General features: G+C 38.7%; 1 protein-coding gene across 16 annotated transcripts in view; it reads right to left on the reverse strand.

Annotated features, from left to right (window-relative positions):
- Positions 1-25382, reverse strand: part of celf1 (cugbp, Elav-like family member 1) — a 57501-nt gene that overhangs the window by 8210 nt on the left and 23909 nt on the right. For 7 of the 16 annotated variants that reach the window (XM_080885300.1, XM_080885293.1, XM_080885299.1 and 4 more), the window contains 9 exons: positions 19699-19781; positions 17400-17448; positions 17142-17276; positions 8496-8575; positions 7953-8114; positions 7794-7863; positions 7490-7612; positions 5869-5985; positions 3852-4037 (listed from right to left, as the gene is read on the reverse strand). In XM_080885300.1, the coding sequence (XP_080741426.1) occupies positions 3852-4037; positions 5869-5985; positions 7490-7612; positions 7794-7863; positions 7953-8114; positions 8496-8575; positions 17142-17276; positions 17400-17448; positions 19699-19781 (1005 nt within the window). Of the gene's footprint in view, positions 1-3851; positions 4038-5868; positions 5986-7489; positions 7613-7793; positions 7864-7952; positions 8115-8495; positions 8576-17141; positions 17277-17399; positions 17449-18589; positions 18685-19698; positions 19782-25382 lie in introns of those variants that run through there. The other 9 variants (XM_080885301.1, XM_080885306.1, XM_080885302.1 and 6 more) reach the window with 6 other exon arrangements.

Genomic DNA, 25382 nt, shown 5'->3' on the forward strand with positions numbered 1-25382 from the left:
TCAAAAAAGACACATTGAAATCTTGAAATTTCAACACAAATTTGAAATTGTGCGCATACTTTGCCACTCCAGAGTTTCACACTTATAGTTATTTTTTACTATAAGTTGAGCTGTTGACATGATGAGCCAAGGTTATTTTAGAGAGATAGTTACATCTTACTAGTGCAGCACCCAGTCATGGCTGATGCAGCATAATAAAATAAGACAAAACCCTTATCAGAAAGTGACATTAAAACACACTACACACATCTCTTAACAACTTAACAGTTAGTTGTAGCTAAACGGCAATTTTTATTTAAAGGCATACTCAGTGTTTCACACACCATATTCAGAAAATGTGAGAGATAAAATGCACTCCAAAAATCTAAAACTGTAAGGGAGGATTGTCACAGAAAACATGTAATGACAATAACATAATTGTTGATAATTGTTGATGTCCTTCTGCTCTTGCTCTTGACGAAGGCGGTCGCACTTTTCTCCTCTCGTCCTCCTCTCCCTTAGCTTCCCTGCTTAGCCTCTTATGTCCTTGTCTAGTCTCGTGTTTTTTGTATTAGTTTTCCCTGGAACACTCTCTCACAGTCTGTTCTCTAAAACCTAAAAGAGGAATTATGGATTGGATCAACTGGTCCCTAAATGCAATTGACACCCCTTTCTCAACGAGAAGTCTGGGCTTGGGTGAGCTTGAGTGCTGAAGATATCTACCTATTCGGAACCATGGTAACAGGGTTCTGGCTGATCGGAGCTGGGTTGGCCCTGACTTATCAAAGAATTAAGGAAGCGGAACCGGCTGTTCAAACCCCCACAAGGCTGCCCGCTGGGATTGAAACGACGGGACGAGGCGTGAGTTTCTCAAAATGGGCTCATTGAGTCAGCACGGATAAGATCTTTGAGAGGCTACGGCTGCCGTGAATACTCAGAATAAGATCTCTGACTGCAGACTGGATACATCTCGGAAGGGCTCGCTCGGAATAACATCTCTGTGCGCAAATCGGATGACATCTCGGGGAGGCACACTGTGGTGAGTTCTCAGAATCAGCTCCTTGAGCACAAGAAATGACAAAATCACAGAGCGCAAGTATGGCGAAGCTCGCGGCTCTTCAACGGGAGATTGAGAGACCAGTGTTGGACTGTAGAACTGCTTTGAAATTCATATGAGCTGTTCGCACTAAAGTATAAACCACCATCACTTCATGCGGATACCCCTTTGGCACCAGCTGCGGTCTCAAGGCTGGAGCTGAACAAAAACTCCCTGATAACGACTGTGTTGAGTCTGTTCTTCCCATTCCATGCAAGGCCACCTGGGTTGGCTGGAAGACTGTTTACTTAGCCTGGCAGGGCGAAGGACACTGTCTCAGCTGAACTCTGGACACGCACACACATACATATACACTGATATGCACACACTCATCCCCCCTCCCTTTCCAAATGCCTTTGACGCTTATTCCCTTCCGATGCTGACGGTGGATCATGGAGACCAGCGCACGCAGGCTCGGATGTACTGTCTAAATCGGCTGTCTCTCACCCTTTACCCATCCCTGTTGCTTGTCATGTGTTTCTTTGGTGTATTAAGAGGTTTTTCATGTGCAGAGGTGTTTTTTTCTGTTCTCAAACTGATCTCCCTGTTGGAGCTCAGTCTGGGGGAGTTATTTTTTCTCCTTATCTTTCCTCATGTGGTGCATTTTCCATTGTTATACCTCTCTGACCTGTCTTCCCCATGTGATGTTTGTGTAATGTATGTATGGTCGGAGGGTAAGATGGCGCCGCCATTGCGTCCAATAGGTCGGCAGCCTTATGAAATTTCCCCTTGTGGGACTAATAAAGGTATATCAAATCAAATCAAAGTCAAATAATGTTGCTAACTGTTAGTAGGTAAGCAGAGGCACAATGGTGATGCATGGTAACATCTCTGCAGCTAGTTTACTTGTTTACTGTTACATGTTACATTTACCATGTTTAATTACTTCAAAATGATGAAGGAATTAGAGCTGTCAACAAGTATTTTAAATTGCATAACAGTATTAAAAAACAAACGAGAAAAAGTGTAAAATTAAAACAAAAAATCATCCATGAATCATCTTTAGGGGTATTCAAAGGGAGATCATGACTGAGCTGACTGAGCAGAGTATTCCAGACATCCTTCTCCCCAGAAACTGGGTTCTGCTCCTAAGTGCCTGGAGAACCTCTAAGGAGAAATCCAGGAGGCATCCTAAACCAGAGGTCAGAACCACCTCAACTGTCTCCTTTCATCACAAAGGAGCAGGAGCACTACTCTGATGAGCACTCAGCTTGGATATCAGAGTTACTCTCTCTACCGCAAATGCTGAGCACAGCCACCATACAAAATAAACTCATTTTACCCACTTCTGTTCATGACTAGGGATGGGTATCGTTTAGGTTTTATCCGATACCGGTGCCAAATCGGTACTTTTGAAACGGTGCCGGTGCTTAAAGAATGGAGAACACAAAATTGGTCCAAAAACCTCTCATGCTCAGCTGTTTTTTGTAAAAAGATAACAATGTTAGCCTTTTCTGCAGCTATGGGGCATATATGGTATCACTCTTGGCTGGAAGCAGTGCTTAAACAATGGAAAAAACACAAACTTTGTCCAAAAACCTCTCATGTTTAACTGTTTTCCACTTTTTCTTTGGTCATTTTAGTCTTTTTGGCCAGGGTGAAGGGAGTATCTGCCATCAAACAAGAAGACAGCCGCATGTAGCTATGATGATGTTTGCTAGTTCACCTTACATGCATTAATGTAATAACGTGGTTAGCCTACTCAACGTAAATTACACGCTAACAACATTAAGCTACTCACGCAGAGAAGCTGCTGCTGCCATCATCATCATCATTCCTGCTACACTGGCAGGGCTAGGGGCCAGGACGCTCCTCTTCGTGTTTTTGGGGGATGTTGCATAACAGGCAACCCACCCGCAGTAGATGCGCTCGGTGTGAGGTCTCGCAGCAAGCTATCAAATACGGCGCATTTCTGGGCTTTTAAAAAAAACGCTATGCGTCGCCAGGTGTTTCATTGGATTTGAGGTGTTACCTCCTTTGACAGTATCACAGTATCAGCTTAAAGCACTTGTTGCTGCTGAGTTTGCATCTTTTGCTGTGAAGTACAGCCAGACTTTTGACCGCTTCGCCTTGGACATTTTTAATCTGTAGCTCTGCTCTAAAAGAACGTACGTACCTGGCCCCGCCTACTATCCTCGGAAACGTAAAGTGATTGGCTAGAAGTGTATCACAGCTCAGGAAAAAAAGCACCGAAATAAAGCACCGAAATGTGCGCTGCTTTTCGGTCTGGTTACTACCGTTTATGTCAGAACCGGTGCCATCATGGTACCGGACACCGGTACCCATCCCTATTCATGACCCTACATAGTCTCTTTTGATCATTTCCCAGATCTGACCAAGGGTGAGGGTTGGAAAGTAGAATAATTTCTTGTAAAAAAAAAAAAGTTGCATAACCAAATGGCACAACATGTGTGTGCATCTTTGTCATTAATACAATCCTTTAGAGAGGTTCCAAGTTACATATGGTTTATTCTTGTTGCCTGAGTTATGTTAAATTGTGAGAAAACTGACAGTAGGTTTATCTATTTCATCTAAGGCATATAGGTACGACCTAATTGAAAAAACAGCCTACAACTCATGAGGCTTATTACTGATCAAGCAAAAGCTGGATAAAACTGAATTAAAGAGAAAATACATTAAAACATGCTAATACAGTAGAGCTGCATTCTGTTTTTTAATAGTTACACACTGAACCTCTGTATAAATGCCTTTAATAAGTGTCCACTTCACTCAGTCATTGCATTAGCTAACAAAACTCCCAGCTAACAAAACTCACCTTCCTTTTGGCTGCCTGCAGCTGACACATTCTGCTGGGATAGCATGGTCTGGTTGTAGAGGCTAGGGAGGGTGGCGGCGGCGTACTGTTGAATGCCAGAGTAGGCCTGGCTCAGTGCCTCCATTGTATTTCCTGAGCCATTAGAAAGACTTCCAGAGCCAAGACTGCCATTAAGTGCTGCCATGCCTGCATCAGTTACAAGAAGAAAAAAAGCTGTATGTTCACAGTGGTACAAACTTCAGTAGACTAAGAATCAGAAAAGAGGCCAAAAGGCTGTCACTGTTCAAGATTCAAGAAAACTTTATTTGTCACATGCAAGTTGCCCTGCAGTGAAATGGGACCGACCCCCTCCCCCCGACCTTACATGCACAACACAGACATCACATGGGGAGACAGGTAGGGGACCGGTAGTATTACGGAAAAACACTGAAATACAAAACAATGGGAAAGTCCAAGAGGGAAAAAAAGAGACCTCTACTCATGCTGAGCTCCTGGGAGGACAGCATGAGAACAGGAAACAAAAAAACTCCTCTGCACAGAAAGCACATAAATGTCCACAGCACAACATTATAGAGCACGTGACCAGTAACAGGGGTGGGTGGGGGGTGAGGAGTAATCCCAAGCAAACACAGCAGCCATCCTGCCCTGCAGCTATTTTTCCAGCGCTGGGCCCAAACCCGCCGTGTTCTCTAGGAGGGAACAAGCGTCGAAGGCGTTTGGAAAGGGAGGGGGGATGAGTGTGTATCAGTGTATGTGTGTGTCCAGAGTTCAGCTGAGACAGTGTCCTTAGTGTCCTTTACTGTCCAAGTAAACAGTCTTCCAGCCAACCCAGGTGGCCTTGCATGGAATGGGAAGAAACAGTCTAAGCACAGTCTGTTATCAGGGTGTTATTGTTCAGCTCCAGCCTTGAGACCGCAGCTGGCGCCAAAGGGGTATCCGCATGAAGTGATGGTGGTTTATACTTTAGTGCGAACAACTTATATGAATTTCAAAGCTGTTCTACAGTCCGACACTGGTCTCTCAATCTCCCGGTGGAGAGCCGCGAGCTTCTCCATGATGTTATCAACCTTACGCTCCGTGATGTTGTCATTCTTGTGCTCAAAGAGCCGATTCCGAGAACTCACAACCGCAGTGAGCTTCTCCAAGATGTAATCCAATTTGCGCTCAGAGGTCTTATTCTGAGTGTTCACGGCAGCCGCAAGCTTCTCCAAGGTCTTAACCGTGCTGCACTCAATGAGCCCATTTTGAGAACTCACGCCTCGTCCCGTCGTTTCAATCCCAGCGGGCAGCCTTGGGGGGGTTTGAACAGCCGGTTCCGCTTTCTTAATTCTCAGATAAGCCAGGGCCAACCCAGCTCCGATCAGCCAGAACCCTGTTATCATGGTTCCGAATAGGTAGATATCTTCAGCATCCTTGATCGACAGTCCCGCCAGGCACACGACCCTCCATTCCTGCCACCCATCCATCGTGTATCCGGCAGGGAAAGTACCTCCAGGACACTCAGGCTCACCGAGTTCAGACTTCTCGTTGAGAAAAGGGTGTCAATAGCATTCAGAGACCAGTTGATCAAATCCATAATTCCTCTTTTAGGTTTTAGACACAGACTGTGAGAGAGTGTTCCAGGGAAAAGTAAGTTTTTCCCCCTTTTGGTTTTACAATTGTAATTAATGAGTCAGCCTGAAAAGTAAAAAACAAAACAAAACAACAACAAAACAACCCCCCCCAAATAAAATTATTTATGCAACAGATTTCATGGATTAAGTTGCTCAAGTTAGCAGGAACCACCGAAGGAACCACTGAGCCAACGCACTTGGAACTTATTTACAGTTAGTCCTTCAAGTACAATCCAATCCAACAGGCAGTGATTATTATAAAACAGTTACAAGCCAGATTACAGCCAGAATTAACGTATGAAAACAAAAAGCACAGACAAGCAAATCCTGAAAATGAAGATTTATATCAGACGTACTGCCTCAAATTAATCTATATTTCAGCCTATGCAGATAAGAGTTTTTACCTGCCAAGGAACCTATGTTGAGGCCAGCTCCAGCACTAGCAGCCAGAGACTGCAGGGCCCCTAAAGAAGCCATGGGGTTCGCCGAGGAGTTGCTACTGGAGGTGGGGGAGGAGCCTGCTTGGGAAACATTTACTTTTAATGATATAATAATAGGGGAAATGAACAATTTACCTTGCATCATTAAAAGTACTATAAGAATGGAAAACATCAAAATTAAAAGTAATTTCACAATTCTAACCACAAGGAAGATTTGACAAAGCCAGGATTTATGTTTTAAGGGTTTTATTAGTTTAGTTTTTATTAGTCTTACAAGTAATTTAAATGATTTCATTACTACAGTCTGCTATATATTTACCTATGAATCACATCTAGTCAGCTCTGGTTCATGTTATGGTAGATTTAATATCATCATGTGTGTAAACAATACATGTTTCCAGGCAGCCAGGCATTTTACAATAATTTCCATTGGGTCAAAATTACACCCTTGAAGGAAATAAATTGTTACAATGCGTTTTTCTTTTTATTCCCTACACCCAAAAAGTGTATCATGACCCAATTCTATTTTTGGAAAAGTCATGAAATTAGGTGGAGTTTTACTTCGACAGCTACATTTTAAAATGCAAAGGGGTCCAAATAAGCCCTTTGCCAAGTCTAGCGTTAAACAAAAGCACTTGCTATAATAAGGTTTGGTTTTTTTGGGGGGGTTCAAGTCTTGCTTTTTTGGTTTTGGTTTTTGTTACATGACAAAGTGTTTCATATACAGTATACGTGTTGGCTGCTTTTCAAGCATATGAAAAAAAAAAAGGCATTGGCCCAAATCATCACAATTGTAATAAAATATTTTTAATCAGGTTTTTTTTTTTTTTTTTTAACTTAAGTTCGCACACGCCTTTCTTGAATTTTATTGCTCAAAAGCCCAAACATAATCTTATCAAATCTAAGGAGCTTGGAAAGAAAAAAGCATCTTTCCAAGCTCCTTAAACTATGATGACCTGGATGACTGAGAACCTTCACAGATATGATCTTATCAAATTTTACTGGGTTTAGGTGAAGGTCGTTGGCTCCAGTTCTCTAATACTATGCAATACTATACTATACAATGCACCAATACTATACTTCTTGAGGATGAAGTTGTATTTGGACTAATGGACTATTGTTTCTCCTTACCTAATTGAGCAGTTCTTGCATTAGGCCAGTAGTGGAACAGAAATGAATTTGCTGTAAAGCAAATGGGTTTAATATACAGTTTAAATCCTGGTGTTCAGTATTTTACATTATATTAGAGATTACCTGACATTTAATTTCAGGTCCAAGAGCATATAAAGTTTTAAATTCTGTGAAAGTATGTATTTATAGCCATTCTGTCATGGATCCACAGTATTGTTTTATCCGGTTAGCCAATATTCTTTCACCTGTGTCCACTAAGTTTTACAGGGCACAACCTACATACTCAACCTCTGCTGCTCAACCCAAAAATACATTTTTCTTACAAAGGTGGCACCATAAATAGGCTTTCCAGTGATATACGATTCATTTGCAACATTCATTGTCACAACAAAGAAATCAACCAAACTTAAATTTCCTTAGTTTTGTAGTACAGACTCTGTGTTTTGGTTTTTACCTGAGCTTGTTAACGCACTTAGTGGGCTAGTAGATGTCGTCATGGCGCTAGAACCCGTAGGTGTGGCCTGTGTAGCAGTTGCTGCTGCTGCTAAAGCAGCGAGGTTCTGCATAGCATTAAGACCTGACAGACACATGAATAGGCAAGTTTAAGTTCCCCAACAGAGATCATCAGTTATACAGATATAAGGCTGGACTTAACTTTCTCAATAAACAAAGGGATGAATATAAACTCAAAATAATTAATGAGATTATTATGTAGCCAGTAATATAGCTTTACATTTTTTGGATGTGTGTATATGTACCTGAAACAGGGTGCAGGTTGTTGAGTGCATTCCCTGTGGAGGCAGACTGCTGCAGCAACTGTAAGTAGAGCTAAAGCAAGAAGAAAAATGGAAGATAACATTTAAATTTGTCAATTTGTTTTCTAATGGTTGTTACATTTTGGATAAATATACACTTACTGCTAAGTACTGTGGGCCTAAACTGTTGAGTCCAGTGAGATTACCCCACATGGAAGCAGCACTAAGTTGCTGCATCTGCTGCTGCAGCTGTTGAGCCATGCGCTTCTGCTCCTTGTCCTTCTGAGTGTCTGCGAATTTCACTACAATTGGCGATGAACAACCCTGAACACAAACACAGGAAAACATTGTGCTCATGACAGGTTACTGGTCAAAACTATTAAACTGTATCTTTCAAATTCCAAGTAACGTAACCAAATAGTTAAAAAAAAAATCTAGAATAGAATAGAATAATCCTCTAATTGTCCCACAAGGGGAAATTTGGTTGTAACAGCAGCCAGAAAGACACATATACAAACAAACAGGACAGAAACATACACAATTTTTTCTTACATATTTACATCAAGGACAATGGTTAATCGCTTGCTGTGAATAATCATATACTGGGAAACCTTGAAACTATTTATCCAGTGGAAACAACAGAATGCAGATCTTCTAAAATCAAAATCACAGACAAAATTAGTTTTTTTTTAGTTTAAACTTCACCTCCATGGTCTGGGACTGGTGCATGGATTTGATAGCAGACTGGGCCATTTGTCTGGCTGTGAATGTCACAAACGCACAACCTGCAAGAAAGAAACTAAATGTATCAGTTTTGTTAACCTTTCAGTAAGACCACACTTATTTTTAACAAAATTTTTGATACACTTTTCCAGTTTATTGGTGTAAGAGAACTTGGTTTTGATTAAGATTCATTATTCATATTTAACCTCCTAAGACCCGAACTCTTCCACGGCAGCATTTTTAATTTCTCTTTGATATTTGGGCTGATTGGGGCCCGATGAATGTAAAAACAAAGAATTACCAGATTTTTTTTTTACCTTACTTTTGTTTTTAATAAAAATGAGAGCCACGTATGAGGATATTCATTTAAAATTTTGAAAGAACAGTAGCAGCATAATGTCCTCATAAGTAGAGCAAAATTTAGTATTTTGGTCTAAATAACCCAAAATGTGATGTCCACATATGTGGATGCCAGGTCCTAATTTATCTTTATATTTCAATTCAATCAGTAGGTCATCAGTTCCTGGCATTGGATAAAATAGTGATGATATCATCTTGTGGACACATCTGCTTTTCCAGACGATTGTACCGCTAATTGTATTTTTTGTACAATTAGTATTATTGTACCCTACCCTAACCCTAACATTAAGGCTACAGTAAGATTTTCCTGTTTCAGTGCAGCTAACCAAATAATGAAAGAACTGCACTGAAACAGACAGTGAAAGCGGACAGTGTATCTTTTATTTGTTTGTTTTTTTAAAGTACAAAAGTGATACCTTAGGCTGCTTTTTAGTTGTAGTGTCCTTGTGTTCCACTGAGTTCTGTCACTAGTTACCTTACCTAGGTAATGTAAGTCTATTAGCAGGGACCAACTAACCAAGTCATATCACTTTTTGACTCTAAACATGGTTTAAGAACAGATCTCTATGATGCAAATTATCCTATTTATAGTATTTTCACCTTCTAACATTTTTGTGGTATTCGAAACAACATTTTTCTTCACTTCTATCATGGTTCTTTAAAGCTGTTAAAGAGCAGGGCATTTTACTGAATTGATAATCAATGTTGTCTCTTTAGAATCAAACCTGCAGAGCGAAGAAAAAGTATGAGCTTTCAGCTGTTGAGGGCATCTTCTGGTGGATAAGATCAGTCTTTAATCTTAGTCACTTTTTACGTCATCCCAGTTTAGTTGTCTATAAACCTTTGGACATATAGAACTGCTTGGTTTGCCATTGCACAGAGCTTCCACATTTGGGTTTCAGCCCATACTAGGCATTTACAATACTGTGCCATCCCTATTCTTTTTATTTGCATATGTTTCAGTACATTTATTAAAACATTTTAACATGTTAAAGTTAGTAAGACTATGACCACCTTTATTCCTCAAGTGAGTCTAAATTGTCTTAGACCTGGATGACTTTACCTCTCCTGACCTCTTACATACCATATTGACAATTGAACTGAAATTTTTGGATTTGGATTGAGTCTGATGGAGTTACACTCCATGTGACCCAGTTCTTGTGTAATCTGGCACACAAGAGCCCTTTTCCATATTTGATGAAGCTTCCTTTTGATTGATCTCCAGTAGAGCTGCCACGATTTGTCGACTAGTCACGATTACATCGACTATCAAAATCGTCGACCACTAATTAAAAGTCGACGTGTCGTTTGAAGCTTTGTAAGATCCCAAAAGACGCAGGAATCAGTAGCAGGATTTAAGAGTTTAATAACGGACTGAAACAGGAGATGGCAGCACTGCATGTACAAGGATGCCAGCTGCCGTTAAACCCCGAAGAAGAAGAAGTAGCTGTGTCCCAGAATTCATAGCGCAGCCCAGCTCAGTTTCCAACAATGGCGGCAGCTAGTTAGTTTTAATATTACTCTTATTATTCTTTCTGGGTCACAAAATAAACGTTTTACATATTTTCAGGCGAGAATGTAGCTGTGTAAACCTCAAATATCTGCTCAGTTTATCAAGACACCAAATATTTTCAAAAGCGCTCCGACGTTTTCGGAGACGTCTGTTACCCACTAGCTCGATAGCGAGCCGGGCGCTAGGCTCACTAGCGCCGTGAGAACACCGGACTCCCGGCTAATCGTTTTCAAACCCACCGCGGTCTTTCGCTACTCAGGTTAAACATGATATATAAGTCACTTAGATAACTTAAAAATGTTATTGTTTGGCTTATTTTAGTATTTTATTTGTTCCTGAGTAAATCGGTTTGGCTGAGATTAAAGTTATAGTTTTTACACAGCTGAATAAACTTCAAGCAGACAGCTGATCATCAGAAGTGTGAGATGCTGGAGAATTTACTCCGGTGTCCTGTTATATTTTAGATAGCAAGGAGTTTATTAAACTTCACCGAAACAATCTGCAGATTTCATTAAAATTGAATAAACTACCATCTTGTCTTTATTGTTAGTTAGCACAGACCTTAAACACTTAAAGCTGTAAGCTAATGATAGTTATATAAGAGCAGATGCTGCTGGTGCAATAAGCTGTAGTTTTACGTCCAATGGATGATGATCTGATTAGTCGACTAATCGCAAAAATAATCGGTGACTAGTCGACTATCAAAATAATTGTTTGTGGCAGCCTTAATCTCCAGTCAAAGGGCCATCAGGTCCTGTGTCAAACTTCACAGCTTGTTTGAGGCTGGAGCCCAGGCCAACTGTTATAAGGTGACAGCAATAAGTCAGTAAAAAAAAAAAGTTGGGCCTAGCTTTGGGGTCAAATAAATTAAGCCAATTTGTAAGTGCCAAATTATATCTGAGGGTCACCAGATTGTGACTACAAAAAGACTTCCGGTCCTACAGAAGTCTATGGGAAAAAGATTTTCTATCTTGACCTTGGTAAACACTTTGGTCGTGAATAAATGGGCTTAGTCATTTGTTCTGGGTGATACTGAATAAAACAAACTGAGTCTATTGTGTAAATTTTGCTTAGACCATGTTTCAAAATGGCAGATTATCTGTAGAACCGAACGGTTTGGCCTAATGCATTGTCAGTCATTAGCCAATGAGCACATGGTTTCATAGTCAGAGTTGCCCTTCCTTGTTTTTTTTGCAGCGGTGGAAACGCTCATCTCAAGGCTACAAATCGGGACTTGAGAAACCAATTAGCTTTACTTGGCCTCTAATGTACAGTATTTTCCGCACTATAAGGCGCACTTAAAATCCTTTAATTTTCTCAAAAATTGACAGTGCGTCTTATAATCCGGTGCACCTTATGTATGAATTCTGGTTGTGCTTTTACAGACCTCGAAACAATTTTATGTGGTACACGGTGCTCAAAAATCTGTCAAAAATATATATTTTTTAATACTTTTTATTTTTTTTTACTTTTTCCAAGTTTATAGAACATACAAACAAAAAGAAAAGAAAAAAGGGAAGGAACACAAAAGGAACATAATGAACAGAATCTCTGGGCCAAAGTTTTTTTTTCCCAATAGTCCAAAATACAGTACTCGGCCTCGCACGGCACATCATACCCAAATACTTTCTTCATTGTTACCGCAATACACTAAGATTTGACATTTTTGCACTTCCAAAACACATGAGAATGGTGGCGTTCCAGTCCCCACATAGTCTCCAGCATTGCTAGGGTGTTTTCAGCTGCTTGCTTTTGATATAAGGAGTAATAAAAAACCTAATTACATTTTTCCAACCATATTCTCTCCATTGTCTAGAGCTAGTGGAATTATGCTGTGAGAGACATGTGAATCCCCAATCATCCTCTGACAATTTAAGATGTAATTCAAATCCCCACTTTTGTTTAATATATAATGTTTCATTCCTATTCAAATTTCGCAGACCATTATATAATTTTGATACAATTTTTGATGGAAGATTTTTATACGCACCTGATATTATTTCTGTTATCTGGCTACCTTCCCTCAGGGCCTTCCTCCTGATTCCTGTATTATAAAAGTGTCTTAATTGGAAACAAGTCTGATTTATCCAGTCCAAACTGTCTGTGTAGTTTGTCGAAATATTTGAATATTTTCCCATCTATTAATGTGCACATTGCCATAATTCCTTTATTAATCCATCCTAAAAATGTACTATCCCATTAGCCACTTAGGAATTTTTGAGAATATGCAGGCCAAACCAACAGTTTGCAGTCTTCTTCAATTCTACACTTCGTCACTATAACCCACCAGAGTTTAATAGTGAATTCAGTAATAGGATTTGCATGTGTAGACTGTATAGTTTCTTCTCCCAATCTTGCTTGTGGTTGACATGATGAACAATAATTTATCTCAATATGTTTCCATTTTGAGGTGTAGTCCGGTGAGCACCAGTATACAATATATCTCAGCTGGGCTGCATATAAGTATTCCTTGAAATTCATGAGGGCGAGTCCAACTAGGAAAAGAAAGAGGAGGAGGGTTTTAAATCTTACTCTTGGCTTTGTCGCTTTCCAAATAAATCTGCTCACTAGTTTATCACTTTTGCCAAATTGTACGTCTGGTATATAGACTGGAGATCCATGACAAGTGGTGCCCATTTAGTCAAATCTTTTTGAATCGCGTTGCTAATCTTGCCATAATTTGCCTCATATAATGTGCCTAATTCACAGATTAGATAGACACCTAAATATTTGATCTTATTTGAGTCCCATTTTAGTTTATATTTCTTTTGAATTGAATCTCTGGGGGAATAGTTCATACAAAGTACGTGAGTCTTTAAGATGTTTAGTTTATACCCTCATTTTTTACCAAAATGTTTAAATACTTTAATCAATTGAGGAAAGGTCGTGTCAGGATCCTGTAAGTATATTATTTATATCATCACCAAAGAGACCTATTCATTGTTCAACTTTAGAAACTGTAACCCCTTTTAAATGATGGTTTTGATTCTAGATCTGCCAGCTTGTTTCGGATCAATTTCTGTGCTTTTAGGCTTTGGAAGAGCGCTTCGGTTAGCTCCAGTGTCATGTCTTCTATGTCTTCTCAGACCTTCATTATCTTGTTTGATTTCTGATTTCAATGATTCGATACCCTTTAGTAGCTCACCAGCTGAATTGCTAGCTATGCTAACGGGGCTCATGCTAGCTTGTCCTGTCACGATGCTAGCATTAGGAAGTGGCTTTATCCTGTCCCTTTGGCATTTTGAGTTCCCTTTGCCTTATTCCGCCACCAGCTTTGTCTTGCCCAGTTGAATTGTCTGTTAACGAGTTTCGGTGTTTTTCTATCAAGATTGTGGGGAGCAGCCACCGAATAGGTCCACTGACTACGTCATGACACCAGAAACCGCCCAAAATTTTTTAATATGACTTTGGTAAGCTACGAAGCCACACCACTTAGATTGTCGTAGGATTGCGGCTACCGTAGTCAAGAGCCTCACGGAGTTATCTGGGTCCAAAACTCCTTTCGCTTTAGATCCCAAAGTCAAACAATAGTACGGGATCACTGAGAGTTAAAAACGGTGTAAATCAGGGGTTGACAACCCTGGGCACGCGTGCCATCAGGGTTAACTGATGGCACAACCATAGCTGGACAACTTTAATCGCATGGCTGGATGCTGTAAACGGACCAAACTTCGGTCAGGAGAACAACTGAGAATTCATCCACAATACGAGGTTAGTCATTAATATACTGCAACGACATGGGAATAGAGCAGCTGTGAGAGAATTCAACATTAATGAATCAATGTTATGGAAGTAGAGGAAGCAAGAGGAATGAGTTGAGTAAAGTTTGACTTATCTGTCCGTTTTGTTTCACTTAATGTACCTTATAATCCCGTGCACCTTATGTATGAAAACAGACCCATTCATCGGCAGTGCGCCTTATGGTCCGAAAAATACGGTATACGTCTTGCTTAGGCCCACACAAAGTCCTAAAGATCAGGTCCTATAGCTATTAGTACCAGACTATTCTGTAGAAAGCATTATGTAGTCCAGGCTTATTTGTGCTTCCTAGATATGCCTAAGACAGAATAGAGATTCTGCTCTGTGGAATCACCTCGCAATTTAAATTCAGCAAAGGCCTGGGTGATATCAGGAAAATCTAATATTGTAATATTTTTGCATTTTTTATTGCGATTCAAGATATATATCATGAAGTGTTTAAATAACTTCCAAAAACATGTTATTTTCAACCGTATAGTGAATAAAATTGCACTGGTATACTCATTCAAATCGACCATTCAATATTTTTTTCTACTTTGAATACAATAAATCTGAATGAATTGACATGTTTTATTTCAATCATTTTTTAACCCTCAGTTGTACATAGAAGTTTTTTTCCAAATGACAATACTGTGACAGTAACTCTCTTTCTGTGGTCAACATTAGAGCTTCAACAAACTGAAGATCATAACAACAAGAAAGTACATCAAGCAAGAATTCGCAAGACAAAATAAAACGAGTGAAATTAGAAAGGCTCTTTTTTGTGCTTATAACATATAAAAACAGTAAAATTAAAAATGCAATGACCTCATATTACAGAAACAAAAGTCTAGATAGTGACTAAAAGCGACTGACCAAGAGCAGTCACAGGTATCACAGCTGGTTTATTCAATATTTTCTTTGGTGTGTAGGGAGATGTTGACATGCAACATTTAAAACATTCTTCATTTTGCAGTTGAAGGATAAATGGACTAGACTGATTCCTATATAGCGCGTTTCAACTCTCCCAGAGTACTAGAAGCGCTCTATACAACATGCCACATTCACCCAATCACACCCATTGGCACAAGCACTTCTAAACAGAGTGCTTACGAACTACATTCACACTCCGATGGATGCATCGGAGAGCAACTTGGGGTTAGTATCTTGCCCAAGGATACTTGACACGCAGACTGGACGAGCCAGGAATCGAACCACTAACCTTCCGATCAGTAGGTGACCTACCTACCTCCTGAACTACAGCCACCCCCAGTGGATGACTTTTCAGCTGGTGGAATAAATTTATGGCAATGCTACCCTTTGTGGCAATAGTTTTGTGGCATGTTTTACAGCAAATTACTGCATTTTGTTTGGCATCCTCCTTGTTAAATCACAAAACAAAACAGTGAATTACATGCACATAGCTTAATATTGCCATGGGAATTTATAGTTTATGGTTGCAAAAGAACCATTTTAACCAAACCAAAACTCGCAATACATAAAGTATATCTAATACATCGCCTACCCCTAGTTCTGCATGCACTTTCCTTTTTAATAAAGCATTCAGTAGAGCATTAGATCTTGAACAGTTTTCTTGGTTATGCTCCTGGTTCATAATCTGTGCTATGTCCTGTTTAATTTTTGTTATCAGGACACTCTTCTGTCTTTCCTTCTCTAATCTGGCCTAAGAAAACAGCTTTCCCTCCCTGAGCCTGGTCAGGCCAGAGGTTTTTACATGTTAAAGGGGAGTTTTTATTCTGCTCCATACTGCAAGTGCTTGCTCATTGGGGATCGCTGAGTTTTAATTTACAATTCTTTAGTTTACTTACCATTAGGGCTGCCACGATTAGTCAACTAGTCACGATTACGTCGACTATTAAAATCGTCGTCGAGTGATTTAATAGTCGACGCGTCGTTTGAAGCTTTGTAAGATCCCAAAAGACGCAGGAATAAGTAGCAGGATTTAAGAGTGTAATAACGGACTGAAACAGAAGATGGCAGCACTGCATGTACAAGGATGCCAGCTGCCGTTAAACCCCGAAGAAGAAGTAGCTGTGTCCCAGAATTCATAGCGCGGCCCAGCGCAGTTTCCAACAATGGCGGCAGCTAGTTAGTTTTAATATTACTCTTATTATTCTTTCTGGGTCACAAAATAAACGTTTAACATATTTTCAGGTGAGAATGTAGCTGTGTAAACCTCAAATATCTGCTCAGTTTATCAAGACACCACATATTTTCAAAAGCGCTCCGACGTTTTCGGAGACGTCTGTTACCCACTAGCTCGATAGCTAGCCGGGGGCTAGGTCACTAGAGCCGTGAGAACACCGGACTCCCGGCAGATCATTTTCAAACCCACCTCCGTCTTTCACTACTCAGGTTAAACATGATATATGAGTCACTTAGATAACTTAAAAATGTTATTGTTTGGCTTTTTTCAGTATTTTATTTGTTCCTGAGTAAATCGGTTTGGCTGAGATTAAAGTTATAGTTTTTACACAGCTGAATAAACGTCAAGCAGACAGCTGATCATCAGAAGTGTGAGATGCTCGAGAATTTACTCCGGTGTCCTGTTATATTTTAGATAGCAAGGAGTTTATTAAACTTCACCGAAACAATCTGCAGATTTCATTAAACTTTAATAAACTACCATCTTGTCTTTATTGTTAGTTAGCACAGACCTTACACACTTAAAGCTGTAAGCTAATGATAGTTATATAAGAGCAGATGCTGCTGGTGCAATAAGCTGTAGTTTTACGTCCAATGGATGATGATCTGATTAGTCGACTAATCGCAAAAATAATCGGTGACTAGTCGACTATCAAAATAATCGTTTGTGGCAGCCCTACTTACCATAAACTATTACAAAAGATGACTACTGGACTTAGTCATTTTCAGCCATATAACAAAGCTGCAGACAGATAAGACACAATATCACACTTCAACCTGTAATTGTGTATAAGCCTGGCAACAGAATAGCAAACGCTGGAAAGCTAAACCTTATCACAAATAAGTCTTACCACGGCTAAGTCCATCAGGGCCTCTGAGTATCCGGCACTCCTCTATCTGTCCATATGGCGAAAACATCAGTCGGATATCATTCTCGTTACACTTCTTGGAGATCATTCCAATAAACAGTTTTCTGTCCTCCACTGCTGTATTAAACATAAGACAACATTAAACTTCTGTGCATTATATCAAGAATTATGGTGCCCTGCAACATTCAACATGCATAAAAGTATGTTTATTAGCAGGTACTTATGCTACAAAATCCTTACCATTGTTTTTCTCACTATCAGCGGGCTTCATCTGGATTGGATGGTGCATCTGAGCAAGACAGTAAATATATATATTATTTCATAAAATACACAACATGTAGAGATACAGAAACGAATATGTTGGTTTCATGTGCCAAGTTATGTAAAATTACTATTGTGTGCTTGTTAGAGATGTTTGGATCCCATTTGACTACAGATACCTGAAAAGCTCCACAAACAGAAAGACCTTTCTCTTTTACATAGATACATATACATACATAGATAATATCGACAAATGGTATATTTTCCTTTAAGACACATGAAACATCTTCAGTGCAGTTATTTACTAAGATATGACATGGCAACGTCCTATTGTATTGTCCCAACAAGTCCTGAATTACATGTTTGCCTACAGATCAGCTCCTTTTGCATCAGCTGGCTGCTGCGATCTGTACCAAGTTTTCTCTACAGTAGGGGGCACTGTCACTACACTACTTCTTACAGAAGAACAGAAAATAAAATAAATAGACAAGGATTGTTTAAAATAAGGAAGTGCATGTTTATGCTGCATTTTTATGTTAAAAGACCTGCTTTTTTTAAAAACATTTTTTCATTAATTTAAAAACAAAACTGAGTGACACTTTCACTATTGATCAAGCATTGACATTTTTCTTAGATTGTTTTTGAAATACTGCATTTTAAGTGGAAAGTCTTTCTGCAACATCACACGGAGGGGGGATTGTACTCCTCAGAAGGTAAATGGCAGGGTGCAGTAGGTCCATTAGTGGAACCTCGGATAGAGGAGGGACAATGCGGTTTTCGTCTTGGTCGCGGAACACTGGACTAGCTCTTTATCCTCTAAGACAGCGCTCTCCAACCTTTTTTGCTCCACGGACCGGTTTATGCCCGACAATATTTTCATGGACCGGCCTTTAAGGTGTCGCGGATAAATACAACAAAATAAAACTAGTACTGGTACCGAAAAAAAGAAGATTTATTCATAACACACGTGAAAAGACCCAGGAAAACCGAGTTAACGATAAAAACGATAACAAAATAACGCTGAAAACCGATAAAAACCCTGAAAACCATACATTTCACACCTGAGCCTCAACTCTCGCGGCCCAGTACCAAACGACCAGTACCCCGAGGCCCTCCAACAAGCACTAGAGTGGTTCCCAGTGTGAATTTGTGGGAATAAAAATCCGCACCTCAAAATCAAAGGCCATGGTCCTCAGCAGCAAAAGAGTGAAGTGCTCAGTCCGGGTCAGGGATGAGTTGCTGCCTGAAGTGGAGGAGTTTATCTCTGCGTTGTGTTTACAAGTGAGAGGAGAGTGAGAGACAGAGATGGACCTGTGGAAGCGTCTGCATTTATACAGACACTGTCGGTCGTGCCAAAGAGGGAGCCGAGTGTAAAAGGGAAGCTCTCAATTTACCAGCCAGTCTGTGTAACCTACCCTCACCTTCCTACTGTCACGAGCTTTGGGTAAAGCCCAAAAGAGGGAGATTGTGCAAATACAACAGCAGAAATTAGTTTCCTTCAAAGAATGGCTGGGCTCTCCTGTAGAGATAGGGAGAGGAGTCATTCGAGAGGGGCTCAGAGTAAAACCACTACTCCTCAGGATCGAAAAAAGACAGTTAAGGTGGTTGGGGCATCTGATTAGCATACCCCCTGAGCATCTCCTGGGTGAGGTGTTCGGGGCATATCCCACTCGGAGGAGGCCCCATAGCTGACCGACCCAAACACTAACCCTATCTTAATATCAAGAAAACTAGTTAAGATTTGACAGTGGATAGCTATTTATGTACTTAGCACTTTTAAACCCTCCTTTTATTCTTTCTTAGCCACTTGTTAGTGAATTTGTAGGTTTAATAGTTTCATAGTTCATTGAAAAAAGTATGATTATAAGGATTGCGATTTAAACTGAACTAATCCTGATAAACAGGGGGAGACAGGTTTTTTTCTTGAACTGATATTTTTTTTATCTTCCTTAGTCAATTTGCCGTTTAATTCCTCTAATCTGCAGTTTTACTTTTCTATTTTTCCAGTATTATTGGGAACATCACACCAACTGCTATGCAAAGAATCTGGAGGGTAAATGCTTAGTGCACCTCTGTGGACAACTGCTGAAAAAAATAGAGACGTCACAGAAATAAATAGCCTTTGATGTCTCAAAATGAGTGATTTAATTTCCTTTCAGACAGACAAAATATGCTTAATCTCTATCCACTTTTCTGATGGATAACCAAAAATTCAAGTTCAAGGTTTCAATGTGAACTGCACATGTGATGAAAGGGCAAATCAAGGACTATCACCTACCCCTGGCAGAATCTTCATGTTGTGCAGAGCATTCTGCGCTTCTAAGGCTGATTTGCGGCTATAGTAAGTTACAAAACAGCAACCTGCCAGAGATTGAAAAAGAAAAATCTTACTCAGCTGATTCACATCATACAAAGATCATGTTTTTCCTTTTTTGCTAATTAAAAACAAAGGACATTAACAAAGCAAACCAAAAATAAAATCAATATATTCAATTTCAGAAGATTAGTAGTATAACTGGTTCAATTAATTCAGTCTTTTTTAAAACATAAAAATAAACTAATATTACTCTAGGTTTAGCAAATGTCAGAATAATAATAGTGTTTTGAGGGGTTATTTTGCCACCTCTAGAAAATGCACAGAATGTCACATAACAGAAGAAGCAAAGGATAAAATAATGCCTTGTATTACAATATGCATTAAAAATAACAAATGACAGTGATGTAAACTTTCTTAAACTCCTGTACCTCACAAAGTACAAGGGAAATAACTACTGTTAACACTTCATAAACATTCATAGGCAAGGTGTTGATAAAATTCAGCTCAATAAAGATAACCCTATTATGCACGCATGCATTTTGCAAATAACAATTCTTAACTCATTAATGTGGTCAGTGAAGAATACATGTAACATAATTTAACCTACATGTTCATGGAGCACTTTATTCTATACATGTTAAGCACTTAATCTAATCAGAGATGGAAGCCAGAGCACCACCACCACCCACCCAGCATGGACAGAACTTTTAAACTCCACAAAGAAAGGCCCCTGTTGGGTTTCCAACCAGGAATCTGAATGCTGCAAGGCGACAGTGCGAACCACTCCACCACTGTGCTGCCCATGAGCCGTTTAGAGCCGCACATGATTTTAAAACAACATGGGTTGTGTTTAATTCATCAACGATTATTATTATTCATTCAAATCAGATCCACAATAACACGTATATGCTGTTGATGAAATGATATCAGCCGAGGAAGGAGACGATATTAAGACGATATTAAGAAGTCGCTGGAGTTTATGACAGAGGAGATTTCTACTGTCAAACTGCAGCAGAAAGCCATCCTGGACCTGGTCGAGGAAGTTAAGGCTCTCCGCATCCAGAACGCCGAGAAGGATCGGCGGCTGGCGTACCTGGAGAACAGAGTGGCGGATTTGGAGCAGTACACCCGGATGAACGATGTTATCATCACGGGGCTTCGCATCAAACCCCGGTCATACGCCCGGGCGGTCGCCACTGACAATGTAGGAGGGCCAGGAGAGGAAGATGTCAACTCCACGGAGCATCAAGTGGTTACCTTTCTACGGTCCAAAGGTGTGGAAGTGGATTATAACAACATTGAGGCTTGCCACCCTCTACCCCGAAAAAATGACAGTAACAAACCAGCCATCATTGTGAGATTTGCAAACAGAAAACAGAAAACAGCACTGTTAAAACAAGGAAGGAAACTGAAAGGATCCGATGTCTTCATGAACGAACATCTGATAAAAAGAAATGCGGACATTGCCAGGAAAGCACGTTACTTGAAGAAACAGGGAAAAATTCAAAATACATGGACCACCAACTGCAAAGTATTCATTAAACTCAATGGAACACCGGAACAAGCCAAAGTGTTGGTCATCAGAAATATGGAAGAGCTGGACAAATACTGAGGTCAACTTACTCTGGAGGTATGAATACACATGTGACGTGACACACAACACAACACATGGCACAGTCCAAAAGAACTTCATCTGCATACAGCAACAATATCAACATAACTCATTGGAATTCTCTTTATGATAATCTGGAACTGAGAACATTTCGATACACAGACCATAATGTTCTAGACTTAGAAAAGGATATAGACCCGGAAAATAATTTCTTCTACAACATCAGCTGTAACTGCTGCTACTTCACTGATGAACAGTTTAAGCACACCATCAACACGGAAAATAAATTATCAATAATCCATTTTAATAGCAGAAGTCTGTATGCCAACTTCAACAATATAAAGGAATATCTAAATGAGTTGACAAATCCATTTGGAATTATTGCCATTTCTGAAACATGGATCAATGCGGAGAAAGGAATGGACTTTGGACTGGAGGGATATGAAGTGAATTTTGTAAATAGAAGGAACAAGAGTGGAGGGGGAGTAGCTGTGTATGTGGATTAAAAACCTAAACTACAAGGTGGTAGAAAGTATGACAACTGTAATTGATAATTTACTAGAATGTATAACAATTGAAATTTATAAGGAAAAAGAAAAAAATGTAATAATTAGCTGTATATATAGAACACCTGGCTCTAGTATTCAAGTATTTAATGACTTCATAGAGGAAATATTCTCTAAAACAAATCAAAAAGTTATGTTTATCTGTGGTGATTTTAATATTGACCTGTTGAATCCAAAAAAGCATAAAATGATCGACGAATTCCTAAACACTATGTACAGTTTGAGTTTACATCCTAAAATAACCAGGCCTAGCAGAATTACACCACATTGTGCCACCTTACTTGACAATATTTTCACTAACAATATGGAAAACAACATTGTGAGCGGAATATTAATTAATGACATCAGTGATCACCTACCAGTTTTTGCAGTTTATGACACTAATTATAAGAAAAATCAGCATGAAGAACAACTGAGATACAGACGTGTAAGGACAGAAGAAACTATGACTGCATTTAAGAACGATCTATTAAATCAGGACTGGGACAAGGTGTACAAAGAAGCTGATATTGATATTGCATATGGCATATTTTTAAGAATATTCATGGAGTTGTACGATAAAAACTGTCCAACAATAAAATACAACAGAAAGCACAAATATTCAGATAGACCATGGCTCACTAAGGGTTTACAAAATGCATGTAAAAAGAAAAATACACTCTATAGGGAATACCTAAAACAAAGAACAAAAGAAGCTGAAAATAAATATAAAAAATACAAAAATAAGTTGACCAATATTATACGTGTATGTAGAAAGGAGTATTATAGTAAAATATTGAACAACAATAAACATAATATGAAAGGAATATGGGATGTTTTAAACGGTATCATTAAAAATAATTCTGGACAACAAAGTTATCCACAATACTTTATCGATAATGGCAATATTATGGAAAACACTGCTGATAAGGTCAACAGCTTTAATCATTATTTTGTAAATATTGGACCAAAACTGGCAGAACAAATTCCTGAGTCACTGCCATCAGTAGAATGTAGTGAAAACCTGATTGATAGGAACCCTAACTCAATGTTCCTCACATCAGTGGAGGAAAAAGAAATAATTGACATTGTACACATGTGTAAATATAAAACATCCACTGATTGTAATGATATTGACATGAAAATCGTCAAGAAGGTCATTGAAGGAATTGTAGGACCTCTAACATATATTTGCAACTTATCATTTCAGACGGGAAAAGTGCCAAACAAAATGAAAATAGCTAAAGTTGTGCCGCTGTATAAAACCGGGGATAGACGCCACTTCACAAATTACAGGCCTGTTTCTTTACTACCACAATTCTCCAAAATCCTAGAAAACCTGTTTAATAAACGATTAGACAAATTCTTAGATAAATATAAATTACTCTCTGACAGTCAATATGGATTCAGATCAAAAAGATCAACATCTCTGGCATTAATCGAATCAATTGAGGAGATTACGAATGCTATAGATCAGAAACAGTATGCAGCTGGAGTATTTCTGGATCTCAAGAAAGCATTCGACACAATCAATCATGACATATTAATTAATAAACTGGAACGGTATGGGATTAGGGGGGTTGTACTGCAATGGGTGAAAAATTATTTAAGTGACCGGAAACAATTTGTGAAGCTGGGTGTCCATTCCTCATCATGCTTGGACATTGCTTGTGGTGTTCCACAAGGCTCTGTACTGGGTCCAAAATTATTTATTATTTATATAAATGATATTTGTAAGGCATCTGATATATTAAAATTAGTATTATTTGCAGATGACACAAATATTTTTTGTTCTGGGGGGAATCTAAAGGAGCTGCTGGATACAATTACTTCAGAAATGTGCAAAATTAAAAAATGGTTTAACAGGAACAAACTATCGCTAAATCTAAGTAAAACTAAAATTATCTTATTTGGGAATTCCCTTAGAAATGCACAAGTGCAGATTCATGTAGATGGTGTGGAAATTGAAAGAGTACTTGAACATAAGTTTCTTGGTGTGATTATAGATGATAAATTAAACTGGAAGTCTCATATAAATCATATACATAACAAAATTTCAAGAAGTGTCTCAATCTTGAGTAAAGTAAAACACATTCTGGACCACAAATCACTCCACATTCTCTATTGTTCCCTGATTGCACCGTATTTGAATTACTGTGCAGAGGTTTGGGGCAATACTTACAAATGTTCGCTATCATCAATCTTTATATTACAAAAAAGGGCCATAAGGATAATCCATAAAACTGGTTACAGAGATCATACAAATCCACTATTCTTAAAATCAAAAATTCTAAAATTCACAGATCTGCTTCATTTTCTCACAGCACAAATTATATATAAAGCAATAAATAACGTGCTTCCTGACAATATTCTAAAAATGTTTTCTAAAAGGGAACGGGGATACAATTTGAGGGGGGAATTAAATTTAAAACATCCTCGTATCCGTACAACATTAAAAAGTTTTTGCATCTCTGTGTGTGGAGTGAAGCTGTGGAACAGACTAAGTAAAGATATGAAGCAATGTCCAAGCATGGCGCAGTTTAAAAAGCGGTTTAAGGATATGGTTTTTACAGGGTACAGGGAAAAGGTAGAGATTTGATAGGGTGTTCTTGTCTAATATTTTCATGTGTGTGCGCATGCACGGGTTTGTTGGTATGGGTATATATGTATGTGTATATGTATGTATGTATGTATATATATATATATGTGTATGTGTATGTATGTATGTATGTATGTATGTATGTATGTATATATGTATATATATGTGTATATGTATATGTGTATATATGTATATGTATATGTATATATATATGTATATATATATATGTGTATGTGTGTGTATGTATGTGTGTATATGTATATGTATATATATATATATATATATATATTAAATATATATAAAATTGTAGGTTGTGTATCCTTCAGGTGTTAATGGGGTTATTGAAAATGTGTATATGTGCGTATGTGTGTATATACGTAGGTATGGATAGATAGAAACATATATGTGTATATATTAAAAAAAAATAAAAAATTACACATAACATATAATGTAATTACAAGGAGGTATTTCTGTAGTCTATTGATACTAGATAGTGGAAAAGGGGTGGGATTAAATAAGCTTATGCTTCTTCCTGCTCCTTTTTGAACATGGACGTTATTTGGAGTTGTGGTTGCTCGTTTTCCTTTTGTTTGCTTTGTTCATTTGTCTCTTTTAATTCTATTTTTTTTTTTTTATACTTTTTCAACATGTTCAAAATAAAGATTCAATCAATCAATCAATCAATATCTATTCCGTTTACAAAATTAAAAAGTTTCAAGAAAACAGTGGTTTCTTTTTAAGAATTGTTGAGGACTGATTTATAGACAAACATGTGGGATAATACCACAGCAGTAGCTGTACTTTCCATCTTTTTGTCTAACACACAGTGACCATCCATCCATCCATCCATTCGCTTCCGCTTGTCCTTTTCAGGGTCGCGGGGGGCGCT

Source organism: Rhamphochromis sp. 'chilingali' (assembly GCF_963969265.1).
Source record: "Rhamphochromis sp. 'chilingali' genome assembly, chromosome: 6".
In the NCBI taxonomy this organism is placed as follows: Eukaryota; Metazoa; Chordata; class Actinopteri; order Cichliformes; family Cichlidae; genus Rhamphochromis; species Rhamphochromis sp. 'chilingali'.